The sequence below is a fragment of the Pantherophis guttatus genome, chromosome 2 (assembly GCF_059756535.1).
Source record: "Pantherophis guttatus breed Tessera chromosome 2, ASM5975653v1, whole genome shotgun sequence".
NCBI lineage: Eukaryota > Metazoa > Chordata > Lepidosauria > Squamata > Colubridae > Pantherophis > Pantherophis guttatus.
The window spans coordinates 134590202-134613483 of NC_142064.1; the positions used below are offsets into that span (position 1 = coordinate 134590202).

The 23282-nt window shown below is 45.2% G+C and overlaps 1 protein-coding gene across 1 annotated transcript in view; it reads left to right on the top strand.

The window, feature by feature from the left end:
• MARCHF9 (membrane associated ring-CH-type finger 9) overlaps positions 1-23282 on the top strand; it is a 51169-nt gene that overhangs the window by 14292 nt on the left and 13595 nt on the right. Inside the window, exon 2 of the mRNA XM_034412202.3 lies at positions 22680-22835. Coding sequence (XP_034268093.1) covers positions 22680-22835 — 156 coding nt within the window. The remainder of the gene's footprint in view (positions 1-22679; positions 22836-23282) is intronic.

A 23282-nucleotide genomic window follows, 5' to 3' on the forward strand; every position in this document is an offset into this window, starting at 1 on the left:
GATTTATATGCTTTGTGCCAGGATTCAACCTGTGTAAGAAGGGGAGTCCTCTGAACGCATGCATAATGCCTCATATCCCCCTTTCTAGCATGATGGGTTGCCTGATGGCAGCTCAGTGGAGCTAAACTGGCTGATAAATGGCTCATTAGATGATATAAGTTTCTTGTCTAACTCACAGGAGTGGTTCCCATTGTAGTGCTTTTGGACAGATCTTTCTGAAAAAAATTGGATCCAAATATCTCTACTGAAACCTACTGAATCAACTCCCTTTCCACATTTAAGATAATATAACCTTTATTGTCACTTTTTTCTGTGAACACACTGGCACACATTAAAAAATGAAATTCTCTCAAAAGAATATGTATATGTACTGGTATATGTATATGCTTATGCATATGATTATATGTATACTGTATGTGGTCCTCGACTTATGACCACAATTGAGCCCCACATTTTTGTTACTAAGTGAGACATTTGTTAAGTGACTTTTGCCCCATTTTACGACCTTTCTTGCCACAGTTGCTAAATGAATCACTGCAGTTGATAAGTTAGTAACCTGATTGTTAAGTGAAACTGGCTTCCCCATCGACTTTGCTTCCCAGAAGGTCACAAAAGTTGGTCCCATGACCTTGGGATACAGCAAGGGTCATAAGTGTGAACCAATTGTCAAGCATCTGAATTTTGATCACATGATCATGGGGATCCTGGAAAGGTTGTAACTGAAAAATGGTCATGTCACATTTTTCAGTGCTTTTGTAAGTTTGAACAGTCACTAAATGAACTGTTGTAAGTCGAGAACTACCTGCATATGTATGTACATATGAACCTATAACCATGGCTATAGTCATACATGCACACACACACACATGGAATCTGAGGACTTTTGGCACCTTTGATCTACTCATAAATGTGTGTGTGTGTGTATATACCATGTTTCTCCAAAAAGAAGGCCGGGTCTTATTTTCTTTTAACCTTCAAAAAAACGGCTAGGCCGTCTTTTTGGAGGGTTCTAATTATTAACTCACCTCACAGTGGTGGCACCGACCACCCTGTCCAGCAGGAGCCTGCTGCTGGCCCATGTCTTCTGCGGCTGCTTGCCGCCACTCGCACGCATCGACCCGGCCTCTGTTTTGCCTTCAGATGCCTTCCAGAAAGCCCTCTGCAGCCGATAATAGAGCTCTGGATCGATCCGGAGCTCTTTTATCAGCTGCAGATGCCTTCCGACTGGCATCTGAAGGCGAAACGGAGGCCGGATCGATGCATGCGAGTGGCGGCAAGCAGCCGTAGAAGAAGGTGAGGCAGGAGTGTACGAGGCCTGGTAAATAGGGCAGCTCCACCCACCCATCCCCACCCTAGCTTATTTTTTAACCAGTGTGCCTTGCCCCACCCCCTGCACCCTGTGGTGGATGGGGTCTTTACAGGGCCAGATTTTCCTATAGGCTAACTAGGCTTCAGCCTAGGGCCTCAAGATCAAGAGGGGCCTACATTCAAATTGTTAGCAAAATTAAAATTACACTTTCACTATAGGTGAAAGGGCCTCATAAGTGGAATAGCCTAGGGCCTCTTTTCATCTAAATCCGGCTCTGGGTCTTTATTAGGGCTAATTTTGTGGGTGGGGCTTAATTTGATTGCATGCACTCAAAAACGTGATAGGGCTTCTTTTCAAGGTGGATCGCCTTTTTGGAGAAACACGGTATGTGTGTGTGTGTGTGTATAACATATATAACACACACACACACACACATATATATATATATAACATGTCTGTGTGTGTGTGTGTGTGTGTGTGTGTGTGTGTGTGTGTGTGTATCACACACATTTATGAGCAGATCCAAGATGCCAAAAGTCCTCAGATTCCTCCTATCTAGAAAATGGTTCCAACTCTTCACCTTTCTTGGTCCAGCTATGCCAGTGCCACCCGTTTTCATGTCATAGGCATTAAACCTGACATCTGAGCGTGTAAGTTCCTTGGCTAACATCACAGGACTTAAATAAGAATCTGAGCATGTAAGTTGCTTGGCTAACTCCCAGGAGGATGTCAGTTTCCTCGATCTCAGGGCAGGTTCAGGTCAGCCAAACTAAGCCAGAAAGGAGAAGTAGGGCAAAAGCATGGATCTAGCAAAGAGAGTAGCAAATTGGCTTGAAAAACCACGGGAACACTGTTGCTATATGCTGAAAAGGCAGAACAAAAAGAGAATAAAGGGGGGGAAATGTTAGGAAGCATAATCTGAATCAGAATACAATAGAGGAGAACGGTTAAAGCAAAACTGCAGGAGCAAGGAAAAAAAATAAAAGAGAGATAGAAAATCTTTTGTAGGTCGAGAACTAAATTTCCAGGGAGACGGAAATCTCTGGGGGACATAAATCAGGAAATCAGTGATGGGTGAATCTGAAGCCTAAAGTGGATGAAGCCAGAATTGGCAATAACTCATTGATTCTCTTTCTTTTCCCTTTCTCTCTCTCCCCCGTCATCTTCATAATCTTTCTCTTTCTCTGCTCTCCTTTATTGCCTTTTCCCCTTTTTCTCCAGGCTTTCTCTGTGATGAGTGCTTTAGGCCTTTGCAAATTATGTTGTGGATTGTAAGATCTTTGTTTTCACCTATCATCCACGTGCAATTTTCATTGTGACTTTAAATGAATTTATTTACGTGTCAAGCACTGAAATTTCCAGCTCTTGTGATCCTGCTTTTAACTTGTTCTGAAATTTTGGGGTTGTTGGGTCACTAAGTTAAGGCTGCCTAGAAACTTATTGTCATCAAGGGCACATTGGCCACGATTATGTCAGTGTCAATATTAATTTCTCACCTTTCTACAGTATTTCTCCTAAACATGGAGTTTTCTAATTACACTAATTGTTGTATCCCCCTTTTCTCACAAGACTGAAATCAGTAAAAGATCGAACATGGAAATTTTCTGAAACCCACACCAATTAGTAGCTCCAAAACATATTGAATTGCAGCTGCTGCTGCTGCCACTCCGTGGAATTAATGAGTGAACAGTATAACCTTTCTGCATTCCAAGGTAACTGTGTTTTGAACGATATGCAGGGTGAACTTTGCAGCATTTTTCCCAGCTATAAATTAATTACAACATCTGTTCAGATAGCTGAGTTGAGCTTTGGCACTTCAATCTTACTTTCCATGAGCCACCTATGGGTGACTTTGGGATCAAATGTATCATATAAGGAGATCATAACATATGTTGTTATTTATTTCTTGATTGTCTTCTCATTAAAAAAAAAGGTGCAGAAAAAAAAGGGTTTTCAAGAAGTCTAATCCAGTTTGGTTTCTCCACAGACTACAGGTCCTCAGTTTATAACTATTCATGTAGCGATTATTCATAGTTACAGAGCCACTGAAAAAAAAGTGCTCATGACTGATACTCGCGCTTATGATCATTGCAGTGTCCTCATGGTCACATGATCACTTGGTAACAGACATGCTTTTATAGCAATAGGACTAGCACTTAGACTTATATACCGCTTCACAGTGTTTTACAGCCCTCTCTAAGCGGTTTACAGAGTCAGCATATTGCCCTTAACAATCTGGGACTCATTTGACCAACCTCAGAAGGATGGAAGGCTGAGTCAATCTTGAGCTGGTCAGGATCAAACCAGGGGTGAAATCCAGCAGGTTCTGACAGGTTCTGGAGAACTGGTAGCGGAAATTTTGAGCAGTTCGGAGAACTGGCAAATACCACCTCTGGCTGGCCCCAGAGTGGGGTGGAAATGGAGATTTTACAATATCCTTCCCTTGGAGTGGGAGGGAATGGAGATTTTGCAATATCCTTCCCCTGGAGTGAGGAGGGAATGGAGATTTTGCACTATCCTTCCCCTGCCACACCCAAGGCACGCCCACCAAGCCACACCATGCCCACCAAGCCACATCCACAGATACAGTAGTAAAAAAATTTGGATTTCACCACTGGATCAAACTCCTGGCAGTTGGCAGAATTAGCCTGCAATACTGCATTTTAACCACTGAGCCACCACGGCTCTTATGATTGCAGCATCCCAGGGTCATGTGATCATCATCTGGGATCTTCCCAGCAGGCTTCTGACAAGCAAAGTTAATGGGAGAAGCCAGCTTCATTTAATGCCCATGTGATTCACTTAACAATAATTCACTTAATGGCCTCAGTAAGAAAAAAAAAGATTGTAAAAATCTGGCATGACTCATTTAACGACTGCATTGCTTAGTGATAGAAGTTCTGGTCCAAATTGTGGTTGTAATTTGAGGACCATCTGTAGTGAAGCTAGGGCATTTGGGTTTTCACTTACTTAGGCAAATGGCATATCTTGTCCATGTATTTTGTTTCCATTGTATGGTTTATGATTCCAGCTGACTTTGAATTTGGTCCCACAGAACAACACTGTAGGGTCAGGGAAACAATATGACTACAGGCACTGAGTGACAGCTTGCTTTACCACCATTTAACATGCATTTAATGCCGAACAGCTTGCTAGGAACTATACTGAGCTTTGAAGTGACAGCTCTTTGCTTAAGGTGCTAACTATCATGAAGTTATATGTGCACCACTTCTCAAATCCTCAGTGGGGTCTATCGGGACCTGCTGTTGCATGGTCTGAAACGGTGACCTGATTCTGAAATTGTCATTGCATTTTGTTGATTTCCCTGATTCTGAAGCAGTCACTGTGTGATAGTTGCTGAGAAATATACAAGAAGAAAAATATTCAAGCATCAAAGGCCTTCGGCATCAGGCTAATCTTCCATCCATTGTACCGCCATGTTATAACACAAGATTATTATAATGTAAAGAAGAAGACAACAACAACAACTGCAAAACTGCAGAAGAAGAAGAAGAAGAAGAAGAAGAAGAAGAAGAAGATGATCAGATTGCTGATTTTTATGTTGACTGCATGAAATTTCATTCTTACATCCTGCATGCAATTCCTTCCCACCTGTGGCTACCAAGCAAGTACTGAAATGCAAGGCTGCAATATTGCTTTACTGCAGTGGTCACTATATTTTAGTCAATACAGGTAGTCCTACGATTACAACCATTTGTTCAGATTTATGATTATTCAGATTTACGATGAGGCTGAATAGGAGGCCTTAGGGCAGAGGTCAGCAACCTGCAGCTCTGGAGCCGCGTGTGGCTCTTTCACCCCTCTGCTGTGGCTCCCAGTCACTCAAAATTTGCATCACAACCGCCAATGTGCGATACCCGCCAGCACGCGATTTATTGAGCTTTTCAACCCCCGGTAGGCCAACCATGGATAAATCCAAGAAAAGAAAAGTTTCAGAAGAAAACAAACATTTAATTCAACTACATATGCTAGTTTTGTGGCCACTCAAGAAATAGTCAGACACGGGAAAGGTTTTGTGGCTCCTGGAGTTTTCTTTTCTGTGGGAAACGGGTTCAAATGGCTCTTTGAATGTTTAAGGTTGCAGACCCCTGCCTCAGGATCAGTCCTTAGATTTCCAGCCATCATAGCATCCCCTCAGCCACATGATTGTAATCCATACACTCGGTACCCAGCTCACTATTACAACATCACGGCAAGCATAGTCACATGATTATGATTTCTGATGTTCCCTGTGGCTTCCCCTAAGCAAAGTCAATGGGGAAGCCAGCAGGAAGCCATAAGTAGCCATCACATGAGATCCTCAGTTAACAATTTCATTTAACAAGGGTAACTAGAACTTCTGGAATTGCCATCAGTAAACAACCCAGTCCTGTGACACCCTACTTTATGACTGTTGTCAGTTATCGATAGAGTTCCTAGTCCCAGCTGCCATCACAATCCAAGGATTATCTGTATGGTGGAAGGCTAGGTTGCAGTCATAAGATCTGTGACTTGGCAACATACTAAGGAGGACCAAAGTTAGTAAGAACATGTCTACATGCGGATGTCAGTCTTGCATATATACTGATGGGAGCTGTAACATTGAACATATTTTTTTTTCATGTGGTTATTTATTGACAGAATATATAACTGTGGTTTAAGGCCAACCACATTGCTATTTTTTTTTTACTAGCAGCTGTGTTTCACAATAACATGAGAACAAAATCGGTGTAACATAGAACAGCAATAAGAGGTTGCTAACAGGAAGAGACTGATTGGAATTTGTTGATAGATTTCAGGTCAGTGTTGGCAAACCTTTGTGATACCGAGTGCTGAATTGGGAGTGCACGCACAGGCGCGGGGGAGCACTGGAAACTGGAAGAGCAGCTCCTTGGCGCGCATGTATGGGAGCACTGGAAACCGGAAAAGCAGTTCCCCGGGATGCATGTGCGCGCCAGGAACTTGAGCTTCCAATTTCCGGTGTGCACGTGTGTGCCAGTCACCTGGTCTTTCTGTTTCTGGCATGCATGCATGAGAGGACCAGCCAACCAGCGCGCTTGTACACGCCCAAAACTGGAACTCAGCTTCCTGGCATGCACATGTGCACCAGGGAATTGCTCTTCCAGTTTCCGATGCTCCCGCACGCACGAAGACCAGCTGTGCACCGGAACTCAGAAGAGCAACAGGTGACGGCTGGCATGCCCGGAGAGATGGATCTGTGTGCCACTTGCAGCATACATGCCATAGGTTCACCATCACAGTTCTAGGTGATTGGCACTGGATTGGTTAAGTTTTTGGTAATTTATTCTCTATAGCAGTAGCAATTTAGAACCATTTTTCTTCCTAAAAGTGAATGTTGGGGAGGAAAGAGAATGCTTATGGAAAAGCTAGGAATGGCATTTTTTTAAAAAAAGATAGATTAACTTGATTCATAATTTTGGCCTAAGTTTGCATGTAGAGTCATGATCCCTGTTTCTTAGCTGTCTGCCAATATATTGTAGATGGGGAATCTCGAGGTTCTATTAAAGCATAAAACAGTTCTTGTAAGCCTCAGATCTGCCCACCTTCAGTTTAGGAGATAGAAATTTGGGCCATTGTTGGAAAAGCCACGGTGTGAAAGCGCCGCTTAGCCACCTGTTTTGCTGCAGACGTTCATTATCATCATCATGAGTGTATTGTGGTCGTACTGTGTACCATACTGGAGAATTGAGAGAATGGCGCAAACGGAACATTCCCCTTTTAAAACTCTCTAGGCAGAACGAATTTTTGTTTGTTTGTTGGCTTACCTGCAAAATGAGTGAATTGTCTCAACAGATATGCATGCCATAAAAATTTCAGAAATTAAAGAAGGAACAGAGCAGGGTTTTCCGTGATTAGGCTGTAGGATGTGTAGATCTTTGCTAATACTTTGGTTCTTGGTTGCTTTGTGAGAGAATCAGGAAAAACAGGTGTACAAAACACTGCGCCTCTAAATCCCTAAATAAAGAGGTTGATCTCCCCTACCCCACTTTCTGACACCCATAAGCAAAACAGCAAACTATCTTGCCCCGGGTCAGACTCCTGGCCATGTCAACTGGTATTAATGGAACTAAAGTAGTCTGGAGTAGCCTCGGTGGAACCTGATATCTTCTGTGTACAAAACAGGTGCTTGATCCAAAGAGCCACCGTGGCGCAGTGGTTAGAGTGCAGTATTGCAGGCTGCTTCTGCTGACTGCCAGCTGCCTGCAATTTGACAGTTAGAATCTCACCAGACTCAAGTTTGACTCCGCCTTCCATCCTTCCAAGGTGGGTAAAATGAGGACCTAAATTCTTGGGGGCAATATGCTGACTCTGTAAACCGCATAGAGAGGGCTGTAAAGCACTGTGAAGCGATATATAAGTCTGCTATTGATCAGTAAGCAGTGTCTGATCCTCAATTGCAATCCACTGAGGGTGTGAATGCGCCACTAATTACAGGAGGGCCTGGTAGCAAAAGTCTTGCTGAAGTAGTTGTTGGGGGGATCCTAATGGGTTATTCAATTTGACAGGCTGAATTCCCTTTTGGTGTAAAAGGAGTAGTGAGTTTGAGTGGCCTGGAAATGGACAGGCAGTACACAACAATACAACTTGCAGATTGTGGGGCCGGTGGATTCTCCTGCGGCTGCTCCTCACTGGCAGATAGGCAAGCAAATGACAACAAATTCACTCACTTGCTTTTCCTTCTTCAATTAATCCCAACCCCTGGCACTGACAAGCAGACTTGGGCAGCATCCTTGTAAATAATCTTGCTGTTCACTTGCCTGCTTTCTCCCTCCGGTGATGATGAGGAGAGTGTTGGTGCCACTGAAGGCATGCTACTTGGGGCATGTTGCCAAGAACTAAAAAAAAAATATGGGATTCTCCATATCAACCGATATGAACCCTCAGAATCTGCCCGCTTCTTTTGCCAGTGAATAAGTCAGAGCTTTTGGCTCACAGGCTGAGACTCTGAGTCAAGGTTTTGCCTCCAGCTTGAAAATTCCCACCATCCCAACTTGCTGTGGACAGCAGGATTCCAGTGCCTTTCTACTTTCTGGACCGAAAACCACCCATATTGGTTTCAAAGAGAGAGTCAGAGCCATGATCACTGGTTTGGGAGCTTGCTAAAAGAGCTGCGGGGTTATTACTAGTTCAAAGCCTTGAACTCACTTTGGGGTGATGGAAGAGCCTCTGCAATCTCATCTCACCTTCAGATTTAGGGGAGAAGAACACCAGATTACTTGGAACGGTTGCTGAAACTGACAAAGGTCTTTGCTTTACTTTAAGCCAAACCAGGGCCTATTGTGAGCCTGGGCATGGATTTTGGAGCACGATCTAGATCGGGATGTCAAACTCAAGGGCCGTGGGACAGATGTGGCCCGTGGGGTGCTTAGATCCAGCCTGCGGGGCCACCCAGCAAACAGCAAAGGACCGGCCCATGGTGCCTCTGCCAGGGGCTCCCCTGAGCTCCATTTTCACTGACAGAGGGCTGCAGGAGGCCATCGCAGCCAAAAATGGGGCCCGGGGTTGCCACACGTAGCCCCGCGGCCTCCGTTTTTACTGGCAGAGGGCTAGCAAAACAAACTAAAAGCAAAAAAAAAAGGAGAAATGTTTCCCCTTTTGCATTTGAGCATCCAAGAAGGGACAGGAAAGGAGAAAGGGAAAGAGGAAAGACAAAGAAATAAAAGGAAAGAGGGGAAGAGAGCAAGGAAGGAAAGATAAGGAAAGAGAGGAAGGAAGAAGAAAGGAGAAGGGAAAGGGAAGGAAAAATAAAAGGAAAGAAGGAAGGAAGGAAGGAAGGAAGGAGGGAAGGAAGGAAGGAAGGAAGGAAGGAAGGAAGGAAGGAAGGAGATTATAATGAGAGGGAGGGAGGGTCTGAGGGAAGTCCTGCCTTAGCACTTGGCCACCACAGGTGCCCCTGACACGAGTTATTGAGCTGGCCTCACCCACCCTGGCATTGCCCACCACTCCCCCCCCCCGAAGTTGAACACAACCCTGATGTGGCCCTCAATGAAATCGAGTTTGACACCCCTGATTTAGATAGAGGCCATCCTCTAGTGTTTTCTGGGGAGTCCTTGGTGCTCTCCAAGCTTGGTTGTTGTTTTTTTGTGGGGGTAGGGGTGGAGATTTTTCATTATCCAACTGGGTAATACCTTCAGTGCAGTGGTGGGATTCAACCAGTTCGCACTACTTTGGGAGAACCGGTTGTTAACTTTCTGAACAGTTTGACAAACTGGTTGTTGGAAGAAATCATTAGGGCAGAGAACCGGTTGTTAAATTACTTGAATCCCACCACTGTTTCAGTGCTACCCTGTTTCCCCGAAAACAAGACCCAACCAGAAAATAAGGCGTAGCATGATTTTTCAGGATGCTTGTAATATAAGCACTACCCCCAAAATAAGCCCCAGTTAAGATTGTCAGCAGATGGAGGCGTTTAGTACTGTATTTCCCCCAAAATAAGACCTAACCGGAAAATAAGCCATAATGCGTCTTTTGAAGCAAAAATTAATATAAGACCCAGTCTTATTTTGGAGGAAACACGGTAGAAGGTTTGCTCTCTGTGTTTAATGGCTTGCCCTGTCAGTGTTGATGGGAGTGTTTTTTTTTCTGAGAACAGACCACACTGCCTTTCAACACTGAAGATGTTACCTAGTTGGGAAATGAAACATCTGCAAGAAAACCACCAAACTCAGAAAACATCAAAGACTCCACAGTTCAACCCTGAGCTACAAATATTCTCTTCTAGTATTTTCACTTGCCTTTGATACCTGCAATTCTGGCCTAACAAGTGATTTTTCAACTGAGAAGAGGATTTGACTACATGTATCAGCATCCTTCAAGTCAACATGGCATCTGTGATGGTGTCTTGGTATTAAACTGACCTCAGCACATTGTCCATGCTTTATTTTTACCCAATGTGGCCTTTCCACGTTTGAGGAGCTAAAGGTCCTCGGTTGAACATAGAAGTCCCTGGATATGCCATAGATTAGTATACCCTTAGTACCTAGGTATGATAACATACAGAAGCAGAGATGGACAGCTGAACTAAGCAGGGCAACAAGAATACTCGCATCCTGTGAGTCTCTGACATATTTCTAGATCTCTTCTATTTTCAGCAGCCCTGAGTCCCCCCCACCCCCCAGTAAATGTATGTGTGTGCGTTTGTGACAGAAAAGCAGAGCAGACACATCAGGATGAGGGTGAACAAGGCAACAGCAAAAGGAATTAGCTGGCTGTGAAATTGCCGATTACAATATCCCTCCATGCCGATAGAACGCTCCTGGCACGAATTGGCAAATATATCCTGGGCACAAGTTGCTAGTGAGAAGTATCATCCACTGGCATACGTGTTTCCTATGAAGGTGGCAGTGGTTTTGAGCTTCTATCTCTCTCGTAAGCCCATGTTGGGGGCAGGTAAATTCCAGCTGGCATTTAGCAGACGGAGGAGGCTGATGGCCCATCTCTGCCCGTGAGCACTGAGAAGCTGAAACTAAGGGGGAGTGTGGAAGACTGGTGGAAATTGGTAGTAACAGCAATTGGAGTAATTTTCCCTGTAGTGTAAAATGGATCCCATTATACCACCAGAGCCTACGAGTATGTCATAAATAGCTAAGCAAAGTGGTTATCACCACACAGTGATTCCGCAGCTTAAAATGGGCTCAGTGAACAATTGATGTAATCGTCATACAGATATAAATGCACAAAAGGCATCCTTTGCCATTTACTCATCGGCAGCTACTGACGATGATGTTTGAGAGAACCAAGACGTATTTCCACGAAGGGGTTACCAAAAATCATTTTAGGGAAAGCCACTTTCTTTCCTGGTGAAAATCTGGACAGGCTGCTGGGAGCCAAGGCGCTCTTGCATTTGTGGCTTGGTCATGAGTGGACAGCAGTGGTCTTGAGTGGCTCATGGCCTTTTCCATGGAACTGAAAAATAAGCCCACTGCAGGCGACTGAATTTGGCTTGCCTATTTTAAACTGCAGTCTATTGGAAAGCGAGATTGGGGTGGGGGGGGATGGAAGTGCGAGTTTGGCTTGTAGAGTTGGAGAAAACTTTGGCAGCCGAGCCTGATGTTTCATGGGGATAGCGATGCATAATACCTGCTTCTTTTTGCAAAATACCTGTTTCTCAGCTTATATCAGGGGTGTCAAAACTGGATTTCTTCGAGGGCCGGATCAGCATTGTAGTTCTCTGTGGGCTGTCCGGGGGGAGGGGGAAGGGGGACGGACGCCTCCTGCAGCACAGTGCTTTGGCTGGCAGAATGCTCCAGGAGGCCGTCCAGGCTGAAAATGGGGTGCGGGTGGGGGGCCGCGTGCAGCCCTCCCGCACCCCGTTTTGGCTGCTAGAGGCACTGCGGGCCGGTCCTTTGCTATATCCAGGCTGGAAATCTGGTGAGAACCCAAAACATTACAGGCAGTTGACGTACGACTACAATGGAGCCCAACATTTATGTTGCTAAGTGAGACATTTGTTAAGTAAGATTTGCCCCATTTTATGACTTTCCTTGCCACGTTTGTTAAGTGAATCACTGTGGTTGTTAAATCAGTAACAATGGCTTCCTCATTGACTTGATTTTTCAGATGGTCAGAAAAGATAATCACATGAACCCGGTGTCAGGGTTCCAAGTAACACCCCCAACAAAAGAAGACTCCGAGGCCAGAAGTTCCTCAAAGTTCCATTTTATTAGAGAGGTCATATTGGCACATCTGGGAAAACCCGAGTCTGAAAGCTTCCAGGTTTTCCCCACCCAAAAGAAAGTCCAAGTCCCTGCCCAGCACCCATATGTCCATCACATGGTCCAATTGTTTTACCATCCTAACTGGAGATGCCTCCCAGTCACACCACTCCAGGTGCAGGGCATGATGTCCTTGACTCCCAGAGAAAAGAATGTTATTATGGCTAAATATCTCCACCACTGTATGCAATCCCCCCTTCCAGTTTCCCACAGCACTAAGTGTGGCAGCCTTGAAGATCCAAAGAAAAAGATGGCCTCCAGGGCTGACACTCAGGACATCGCAACCGTCATGAATATGAACCGGTTGTCAAGCATCCGGATGGAAATCACATGACCATGGGGATGCTGCGACAGCCATAAATGTGAAACATGGTCACATGTCACTTTTTTTCAGTGCCGTTGTAACTTTGAACAGTCACTAAATGATCTGTTTTAAGTTGAGGACTATTTCTATTACTTGCCTTTTTTGGCCCCTGTCCGCTTACATTTCTTTTGTAACTATAGGCAAATACGCATAATTATGTCCAGGCAATGGTGGGTTCCTCCCGGTTCGGCCCGGTTCGGTCGAGCCGGTAGCGGTGACGATATGATGTCACCGAACCGGTTCTCTTTGTCCGGGAGCTGGGCCCTCCCGCCTGCCCTGTGTTATTCCTACCTTTTATTTCTTCTTTTTTAGCCCAGCTGATAGGTCGGCAGAGTGGATTGCCGTACCTCAGCTGGGCAGATTCCTAACGTGCTTGCGTGGAGCACAAGTTCGGCGCGCATGCGAGTGAAGTGAACATGCGTGTGGCGATCACGCATGAAGCACGTGCATGAAGAGAACCGGTAGTAAAGCTGGTTAGAACCCACCACTGTGTCCAGGTAAAGATAAATCCATGTTAACATAGTTTTGAGCCCTATTACACAAAAATGTTCATCTCTGGTAGGAGAGAGCTTTAATTATATCCCAATTAAAGAAAACGATCACCAAACTTGAATATATGAAAGGCAGGATTAGAGTTCAAATGTAGCCCCTGTGCAATGCCTTTGCAACAGCACATACCAACCTTCAATCCTTGAGAACAGCTCCCATATGCCTATTTTAGGCTTAGACTTAGAATAACTTTATTGTCACTTTGTATCACTATTATCAGATTTGGGTTGCCTTATGCTAATCTATCACTGTCACAAGAATTTGATTTAGGTTGCCAAATTCTAGATAACCAAAATTTCTTTGTCTGATTGCTGCCATTTAGTGACCATTTGCAGTTTTGGTTACAGAAATATAAAGTAACGGAGTTGGAAGGGACCTTGGAGGTTTTCTAGTCCAACCCAGGAGTGAAATCCAGCAGGTTCTGACAGGTGCTGGAGAATCGGTAGCGGAAATTTGAGTAGTTCGGAGAACCGGCAAATACCACCTCTGGCTGGCCCCAAGTGGGGTGGGAATGGGGATTTTGCAGTATCCTTCCCCTGGAATGGGATGGGAATGGAGATTTTGCAGTATCCTTCCCTTGCCATGCCCACCAAGCCACGCCCACTAAGCCACACCCACAGAACCGGTAGTAAAAAAAAATTGGATTTCACCACTAGTCCAACCCCCTGGTATAGGTAGGAAACCTTAAACCATTTCAGACAAATGGTTGCCCAATCTCTTCTTAAAAACAGTGTTGGACCATTCACAACTTCTAGAAGCAAGTCGTTCCACTGATTAACTGTTCTTATTGTCAGGAAATTTCTCCTTAGTTCTAGGTTGCTTCTCTCCTTGATTAGTTTCCATCCATTGATTCTTGTCCTGCCTTCAGGTGCTTTGGAGAATGTAGGTCTTCTTTTTTGCATGTCCTTGGATAGAGGAACACTGCTATCATGCCATCTCCAGTCCTTCTTTTCATTAAACTAAACATACCCAGTTCCCACAACTGTTCTTCATATTTATTTATTATTATTTATTTATTAATTTTATTTCTATACCGCCCTTCTCCCGAAGGACTCAGGGCGGTGTACAGCCTGATTAAAAGCACAAAGACAGACAAAATTTAAAAATAATTAAAATTATTAAATAATTGGCTCAATTATAAAAACCCCAAATTTAAAATCCCATATCTAAAACCAATTAAAATCTTTACATTGATAGCCCGGCCTGGCAGAACAAAAAGGTTTTGAGGGCACAGCGAAATACACGGAGGTCGGAGATCTTACGCATTTCTGGGGGGAGTTCATTCCAAAGAGCAGGGGCTCCCACAGAGAAGGCCCTCCCCCTGGGTGTCGCCAGCCAACATAATTTGGCCGATGGTACCCTGAGGAGACCCTCTCTGTGGGAGCGGACTGGCCGGTGGGAGGCTACTGGTGGCAGAAGACGGTCTCGAAGGTACCCAGGTCCAATGCCATGGAGTGCTTTAAAGGTGGTAACCAACACCTTGAATCGCACCCGGAAGACCACTGGGAGCCAGTGCAGCTTGCGCAGGAGGGGTGTCACGTGGGCACAACGAGTTGCGCCCATAACCACCCGTGTGGCCACATTCTGGACCAGTTGGAGCCTCCGGGTGCTTTTCAAGGGGAGCCCCATGTAGAGATCATTACAGTAGTCCAGTCGGGAGGTGACAAGGGCGTGAGTGACTGTGCGCAAGGCGTCGCGATCCAGAAAGGGCTGCAACTGGCGAATCAGGCGAATTAAGCGAACCTGATAAAAAGCACATATGTTTTTGTGCTTGTAAAGGATGCCATATTATGAAGAAGTATAGTCTCCCTGAATGTCTATGGAGATTCTCAGTCATCCAGGTCATGGCTATCCCAAAGGTGCTTTCTGAAGAGGCAACTGGACTTTGTGGTTTTCCTTTGAAGATATTTCACTTCTCATCCAAGAAGTGGATGAGCTCTTCTCCAGAGCTGAAGAAGCTTCTTGGATGAGAAGTGCAACGTCTTCGAAGAAAAACCACAAAGTCCAGTTGCCTTTTGAAAAAGCACCTTTGGGACGTTTATTCTCCCTGCTTTCCTGTTTTCTACAGGGAGGCATTTTCTATGGATAGAAGTTCAACACCTGAGGTGGAACCAAGGGATTCAGAACAGATTTTCATCCCTTGAACGGGGGAGGAAAAAAAACAACCTCTACACACTTCTAATAGTAACACTCCTTTACATGAACACTGCCGGCACCATCAGCGCAACTGAAATGTATGAAGCTGAGACACAAGTTAATCATCTTAGTAACAGTCTGTGCCTTGGGCTGGCTGGCTGGCTCTGAATTTGGGAGTTTGCAGTTCTGACACATCTACAAGGTGCCAGGTGGGAAAGGCTCTCTTTGATGTTTCCTTGGGGAAACAAAAAGTGTGAAAAAAACAAATAGGGGCAAACTTGTTTGCAAACATACATTCATTAGGAAGCCACAGAGATATCTGCAGCTGCTTGTCAGGTATATTTTTAGGAACAAACTGGAGTTTTACTGCTTAGGAATGTGTGAAAAGGCTCTGTGTCTCTAGGATTTGTATCAGAGGCTTTTAATGGTTTTGAGTGTTAAGAGGCAGGAGGGGAATGCCGAGAGGTTGTGGGGGGTTTTGTCAATCGGATTCTGCAACCAACCCTGACATGAGCTGAATAATTATGAAAATTGCACTGTAACATTTGACTTTCCCATTTAATTAAATTTGATTTTATTACATGCAGATTGCCCTCAGCCTCAAGAGAAGTAGTTAAGACTTATTTAGATGACAATAGCTGTACTCATATGATTCAGCTGTACAATCATGGTGGCAGGTGCTGGGGGAAGAAAGCCTCATGCCCCTCTCAAGTCGGGCCCCATGGTTGGGTGGAGTGAAGCCATAGTTGCTGGGTAACAAGTGGGAACAGCCTGTTGGAAGGGAGGATTGTGCATAGGCCACGTGACTCTGAACTTCAGGCTACTTCTAGTTATGCTGAGATTCAGCTATTCTGCAAGGTAAGTACAATGCTACCTTATCCTTCCGACGTTCCAATCAACTCTGAACTGTGCATTCAAAAATGTGCATGATTAAGATTCCATGTCAATGTTGGCGAACCTTTACGGCACCGAGTGCCAAAACGGGAGCGCGCCTGCGTGCTCAGGGGAGCACCGGAAACCGGAAGAGCAGCTTCCTAGTGCACACACACGGGAGTGCCAAAAACTGGAAGAGCAGTTCCCTGGTGCGCATGTGCACGCCGGGAAGCTAAGCTTCTGGTTTCCTGCATGCGCATGCATGCTGGTCACCTGGTCTTCTGGTTTCTGGCACACATGCACGTGCGAAGACCAGCTGACTGGCGCACATGCGGACACTAGAAACCAGAAGCTCAGTTTCCCAGCGTGCGCCAGGGAGCTGCTCTTCTGGTTTCCCGTGCTCTGGTGCAGAACCCAAAAGAGCAATGGGCAACGGCTGGCGTGCCTGGAGAGATGGCTTTGTGTGCCACTTCCGGCACATGTGCCATAGGTTCTCCATCACGGTTCTATGTGATCTAGAGCCTTCCTTATTCCAAGTTCCAGATCAGATACATAACATATACCAGGATTTATGCAGCATCCTTGAAAGCCTGGCCCTCCTTATTTCATGGACAGTAGGAACAGGGCTAATGGTTGCTGGGCTACAGGAGTGACTTACTGATGGCTTTCTTTGAGTTCATTCTGAACAATTGTAAATTAGGAAGGCATAATTAGTGGTGGTTTGCCCCTGGTTCGGACTGGTTTGCAAGAACCAGTAGTAAAACCGGCGGGAGGCCCTGCCCACTGCCCTAGATGTCATCATTGGTGATCTGCGCATGCGCAGAAGCAAGGCGCACATGATCCCATTGAGAACTGGTAGTAAAGGTAAGTAGAACCCACCCCTGGGCACGATCCTTTAGTATATTCTGGTAGTGACCAAACAATTAAATTGGTCAAGAATAAAGAACAAAAATTAGTTTATACACCTGCCAAACTCATTTAAACGTGACTTTGGCCAGCATACATCTTATCAAAACCAAAAAAAAATTTCAATTACTGTACAATTAAAAGTGCAACAATAGTTAAGAGACGCAGGATCTCCTATCATCCTGGTCTCATACCATGGGGGATAGGGAGAAGAACCAAGTTTGTAATGTCTTTCAAAAATGAGCAAGGTCAAGACCACCTGTATTTTGGTGGGTAGGGAGACGTAATTCCAAGGGGAAGGAGTTGGCAGATGATCAGAGAAAGGCAGTCTCACAAATAATCCAGTCTTGTATCATGTAGAGCTTTGTAGGGGTCAGCAATCGAAGGCAAAATAACTGAGGAAATAAATATCACACATAATGCTAGACCTTTATTGATTTAGGCTACAGTAACAGAATCTTGAAGGCCTAATGGGTTTTCTCCTTCGTTCCCTCTTATACTAGAGCCAAGATGGCAAACCTATGGCACGCGTGCCACAGGTGGCACACGTAGCCATATCAGTGGGCATGCCAGCTGAGCTCTGGCGTGCCTGCACGAGCCAGCCAGCTGATTTTCGGGCCTTCTGGGCCCACCAGAAGTAGGGAAACAGGCTGTTTCCTGCCTCCGGAGGGCCTGGGGGCGTGGGGAAGGCCTGTTTTTCTTTCTCACCTGGCTCCAGATCCTCTCTATGCATCTGGGGAGGGCGAAAACAGCCTTCCCCACTTCCTCGGAGGCCGTCTGGAGGCCTGGAACGGCTCATTTCCCAACTCCCGGTGGGACCGGAAGTGACTTTTTTGCTGTCCCTAGCCTCCAGAGCCTCTCTAGGAGTCAGAAATGGGCCATTTCAGGCCTCCGGAGGGCCTCCGAGGGAGTGGGGAAGGCTGTTTTCGCCCTCCCCAGATGCATAGAGAGGATCTGGAGCCAGGTGAGAAAGAAAAACGGGCCTACCTGGCCATCGCGTGCCAGGAGCAGGGGAAAGGGGGGGGGGTTGTGCGCACACGTGCATGGCGGGGTCCATAGAATTATGGGTGTGGGCACGTGCACGCGTGAACCTCCCACACCTCCCCCTTCCTGGCACCCAATGGCAAAAAGGTTAGCCATCACTGTACTAGAGTGTTGATATGAGGGCTGTCTTGAGGGGTTTTCTTCCCCATGCCTTCTTGTATTTCTAAGCTAAATTCATGTTTGCCTAACATTTGTTGCCTGCGTATTTTTTTCAAAACCGTCTCTGTACAATAGCAACAGCACTTAGACTCATATACCGCTTTACAGCCCTCTCTAAGCGGTTTCACAGAGTCAGCGTATTGCCCCCAAGAACAATCTGGGTCCTCATTTTACCAACCTCGGAAGGTGGGAAGGCTGAGTCAATTTTGAGCCGGTGAGAATCAAACTGCTGGCAGCTGGCAGTCAGCAGAAGTAGCCTGCAGTACTGCATTCTAACAACTGCGCCACCTCTACAATAGGCAATATTCAAAGTCATCTGGAAACTTACCTGGAGCCAGTGCAGCTCATGAAGTAGTCGTATTGCATAGCTGTACTGAGGTTGATTGCTTTTTCAAGCTGGTTCCTTCCAAATGTGTTCACTCCCATAATTCTCTGTTATCCCGCTAGGAAGGGACCAAGGTACCGGTTTGGTTTGGTATGGAATGGATTCAGACAAAAGCAGGCATGTTCACAGGGTGGGCTAAGAATCCCAATTTATATTCATAAATGTTTTTAAATTTATAAATGTATGTCTGCTTTGTATTTCCCATCCAAGACAGGTCAAGTTGAAACTTTCCTACGGTTGCTTAGAGCGGTTCCCTGCAACATTTTCTTTTTTCTTGGAAAGTATGACATCTCTGTGCTTTGTCAGCACGTGATTATGACATTTTATTTGTAAAAGGTATATTCATGTGTACCACGTATTGCTGTATTTTTGTAGACTTTTGAAACTGCCTACAATTTAAAAGTAAAATAAAGTAAGAATCATGATAAAGTGTGAGGATCCTGATAAAATTCAATGGAACTATATCCACTGAAAAAAGCCAATGAAATCCACTAAAAAAAAAAAGACTAGTGTCAGTTAATCCAGAGGTACAATTTTGGGTCTTCCTGAAAGCCCTGTGAAAGATTGTAAGGAACTGGCTAAAATTCAGAGGCAAACTGGTGCATTCAATTTGGAAAGCGCTATTGTGGAGGAAGTTTAGAGTGCCAGTACAGTATAGTGTGAAGGTTAGTGTATTGGAAGAGACCAAGGAAATTCATTGTCCAAGTCCATTCTGTCAGCTATAGAAGCTGATGTAGCAGCTTGGAGCCAGATTCTCTCTCTCCAATCAACACTTTTCACAGAGTGATTGCTGTGGGGAATACACTTGGAGGACAAAGGCCTATGGATGCCATTTTGAGCTGCCAGATTAAAAAATGGGATAGTAATCAACACTTAGAGGCACACAGAAAATAGGACCACACCTGATCGTTTTTAATATACAAGGAGAAATAAGAAAGAGAAAAAACAGGGTTGTGTGTAAACCAAAATGGAGACTCATCTAATCTAGTGTCTTGTTCCTAACCAAATCCCAATCAGACACTACAAACTGCAATAGCAGGATTCTGCTTCTCATGCTTTGCAACCACTAGTACTGAGAAGTTTTGAAAATGCAGATAATATGTAACCATCTTTCTAATAGCCACCAATAGCCATCATCCTTCTTGAGTAACAGAAGGAGGTATTCTTGAGGCCACCAGCACCTAGGCTAGTAACATGCATGACTATAGGCCCGTGATGGCAAGCCTATGGCACACATGCCAGAGGTGGCACGCAGCGCCCTCTCTGATGGCACATGAGCCGTTGCCCCGTTAAGCTCTGCTATGCATGCACGCGTCTCCCACCAGCCAGCTGGTCTTTGGGTCGCATGTGAGGGGGCGGGGTGTGTGTGGGAGCTGGGGCGCATGCGCGGGGGCCGCACATGCATTGCATTTTGGGGGTTTCAGCGTGCACATGCACATTCACAGGCACACACACTTTGGGCACTTGATCCAGAAAAGGTTAGCCATCACTGCTATAGGCATACTAGACTGTGTACAGCCACACTGCTTTGAAGAGTTGCCAACTCCAGATCTTGGTTAACGAAATGATGTACTGCGATGTCTTTGTTACAACACCTAAAAGTGGGGTGCCACTTTGATGGCAGAATGGCTTCCAAGGGGTGCTTAAAACCCCAATATCTGAGTGAATCTGTACATGTGTCAGTGGGGAAGATATCTCACACGTCCTATTACATTGCAAATACTACAGGGACATCAGATCAACATATCTTCTCCCTCTATTAGAAAAATTTCTAGGGAGATCAGACAATTTCTACGTGAACCATTTCCTTCAGAATTCAAATCCAGAGCCACCACTCGTGTAGTAGCAAAATGTTGTGCTGCAGCAATGATAATAAGGGGAGGGGGGGGGAAACACCTAAAGAACTAAAAGATCCTTATTCGTATTACCACTTTGCTTAGTTATTTTTCCAATAATTTTTAGAAAATGGATTTATTTTAATGTTTAACTTTTGTGCTGGTCTGGGACCGTAATAGAGATGGATTCTGATTCAAAGGGATGCTTCATTGAAGGTCCATTCAAAGCCAAGACCCCTGAGGCTTCTCATAGGTTTAGCATCATGGCATTGTGTGCATCATGAGAAGCCAGAGTTAGTCCTTAGTGTAGACAAGTGGCAGAACTACAGTCTTGTACTGTTACAAGATATGTATGACTGCATATGAAATTCATATTCTACCTAGGAACCAATTAGTCTTCACCTGTGCTGTGACTATACTGTACTGTGTGCCTGAAACAGGAATTGCTCTTCTGACCTGAAGCTTTTAACTCCTCACCCTGTTGACAAATGGAAATATATACACACACACACACCCCACTTCTGTTTCCTTTAACAAGTCCTTTAACTGCTGTTGTATCTCTCTGTGTGTTCATACATTGGGAGATATTTTTCAGCAGGAGGCTGGTACAGAATGCAGTGTGGGCAGAGGTCCATTACTTCTGTTTTTCTTTCAAAGTAAAAATGCCCAGCATCTTAAGGAAATAAGTATGTGGGTGTGTATGTGTGAGCATCAGTGGTGGGTTTCAAAAATTTTTTTACTACCGGTTCTGTGGGTGTGGCTTGGTCAGCATGGTGTGGCTTGGTGGGCGTGGCTTGGTGGGCAAGGCAGGGGAAGGATACTGTAAAATCTCCATTCACACCCCACTCCGGGGGAAGGTTACTGCAAAATCCCCATTTCCTCCGGATCAGCTGGGACTCAGGAGGCAGAGAATAGATGGGGGCGGGGCCAGTCAGAATTTTTACTACCGGTTCTCTTAACTACTCAAAATTTCCGCTACCAGTTCTCGAGAACTGGTCAGAACCTGCTGAAACCCACCTCTGGTGCGCATGTGTCTGATTTTTGCTTTACAAACGGGTGACCCCGGTCAGTGTCTTCTGGTCTTTTGTACTTGGTCTCCCCCTTTGTTGCTATGCTCAGAGTAATGGGATTCATAAGGTGACTAGTCGTATCTGAAACAGGATGTGAGAGAACTCTTGCTGACCCCTTGTTTTGCCTGTCCTCCATTTGACAGGAACCTACAGCAATTTCCTTTCCGAGGCTCATATCCATAACACATCATTAATACTTCCTGCAAGCGGGTCTGAAATATTGATGCTAATTGCTCTTCTGGTTTGCCTAGCAGCACATTAAGCAGGTAGAACTAACAAGCCACTTTTTAAAATAATGAAACAGGGCTAATGGACAGCCAGCCTGGAGATGGGCCTTATTATCCAGAATTCTCTGAGTAGGCTTTGAGTTTGCTCAGATTGGGTGTTCTTGGCATGATGGGAGATCAACCAATCAGAATAGAGCTGGAAGGGACCCTGGAGGTCTTCTAGACCAACCCCCTGCTCAAGCAGGAGACCCTATACCATTTCAGATAGGTAGTTGTCCAGTCTCTTCTTAAAAACCTCCAGAGATGAAGCACCCACAACTCCTAAAGGCAAACTGTTCCACTGGTTAATTGTTCTCACTGTTAGGATTTTCTCCTTAATTACAAGTTGCTTCTATCCTTGATTAATTTCGATCCATTGTTGGTTACCCTGCCCTTTGGTGCTTTGGAAAATAAGTTGACCCCCTCTTCTTTGTGGCACTATTGTTGTTGTTGCTGTTGTTGTTGTTGTTGTTATCTCTTTTATTAATTAAACATGAAACTCTTGTCAACTGAACATTTAAAAATGTATCACAAATATCATTGACTGGCGCTAATGGTTGATATGGGTTTTTGTTGTTGTTGTTGTTATTATTAGATATTATCCAAGATATAGAAGGTTAGGACAGGGGTCGGCAACCTTAAACACTCAAAGAGCCACAAAGATCCTAACCAGAATCTCAATTCTGGAGCCGACCGGAAATCCGGTTCCCCCACCATAAAGTCTCCTCCTAGCACGGTGTCCTTTTTCCTCTACCTGTCCTAACCGAAAGCCTTATCAATTGTAGAGCCAACTGGTAACAAGGAGCCGCACCAGAGTAATGAAAGAGCCACAGGCGGCTTCAGAGCCGCGGGATGCCGACCCCTATATAGTATAGTTTTGCAGATGTCGCCAGATGCCAATACCCATTATCCCCAGCTAGCCTGGATCATTATTGGGGATGCTGGGACTTAGGAGTCCAACCAGAGACCATAGAGTCTGTTCCTCTGCTGTAAGCAGTAAAGGATCCCCTGTTTTAATGTGATTCTTCCAACTCTCTTTTCTTGCAGGGGGAGCTGCTCAGCCCCTGTCGCTGTGATGGTTCCGTCCGCTGCACCCACCAGCCTTGCTTGATTCGCTGGATCAGTGAGAGGGGCTCCTGGAGCTGTGAGCTGTGCTACTTCAAGTACCAGGTCTTAGCCATTAGCACAAAGAATCCGTTGCAGGTAAGCCTTGCCTGGCGACTCAGTTTTAGGAATAGTGGCCGGAAGGGGAAATAGAGGAGTCAAGAGCAGAGGATGGTAGATGTGGTGCCTCTGGCCCATGTGCTTTACATAATCTTCCTCCTCCTCCTCCTCCTCCTCTCACACATGCACACTCACACACGTACACATACACGCATATACATGGTTACCCTCACATTCAGTTATTATTCCATCTGTCCCCCTCTGAGATATGGGGTAGACGAGAAGGTTCCCCAGAAATGTCTGTGTTCTTGGATGCACATCTCCCTTCCCTCTTGTCTTTTTTGTTCCTCCATCCATATGCTAGCCTTAGCAGCCCCAAATGCTGCTGAAGGAACTGCCCAGAGGGAGCAGGTTCTGCTCTGAAGCTGTCATTCACTCCAAATATATCAGCAGAGGCAGTCAGGTGACCTCCACCAGGAGTGTCAT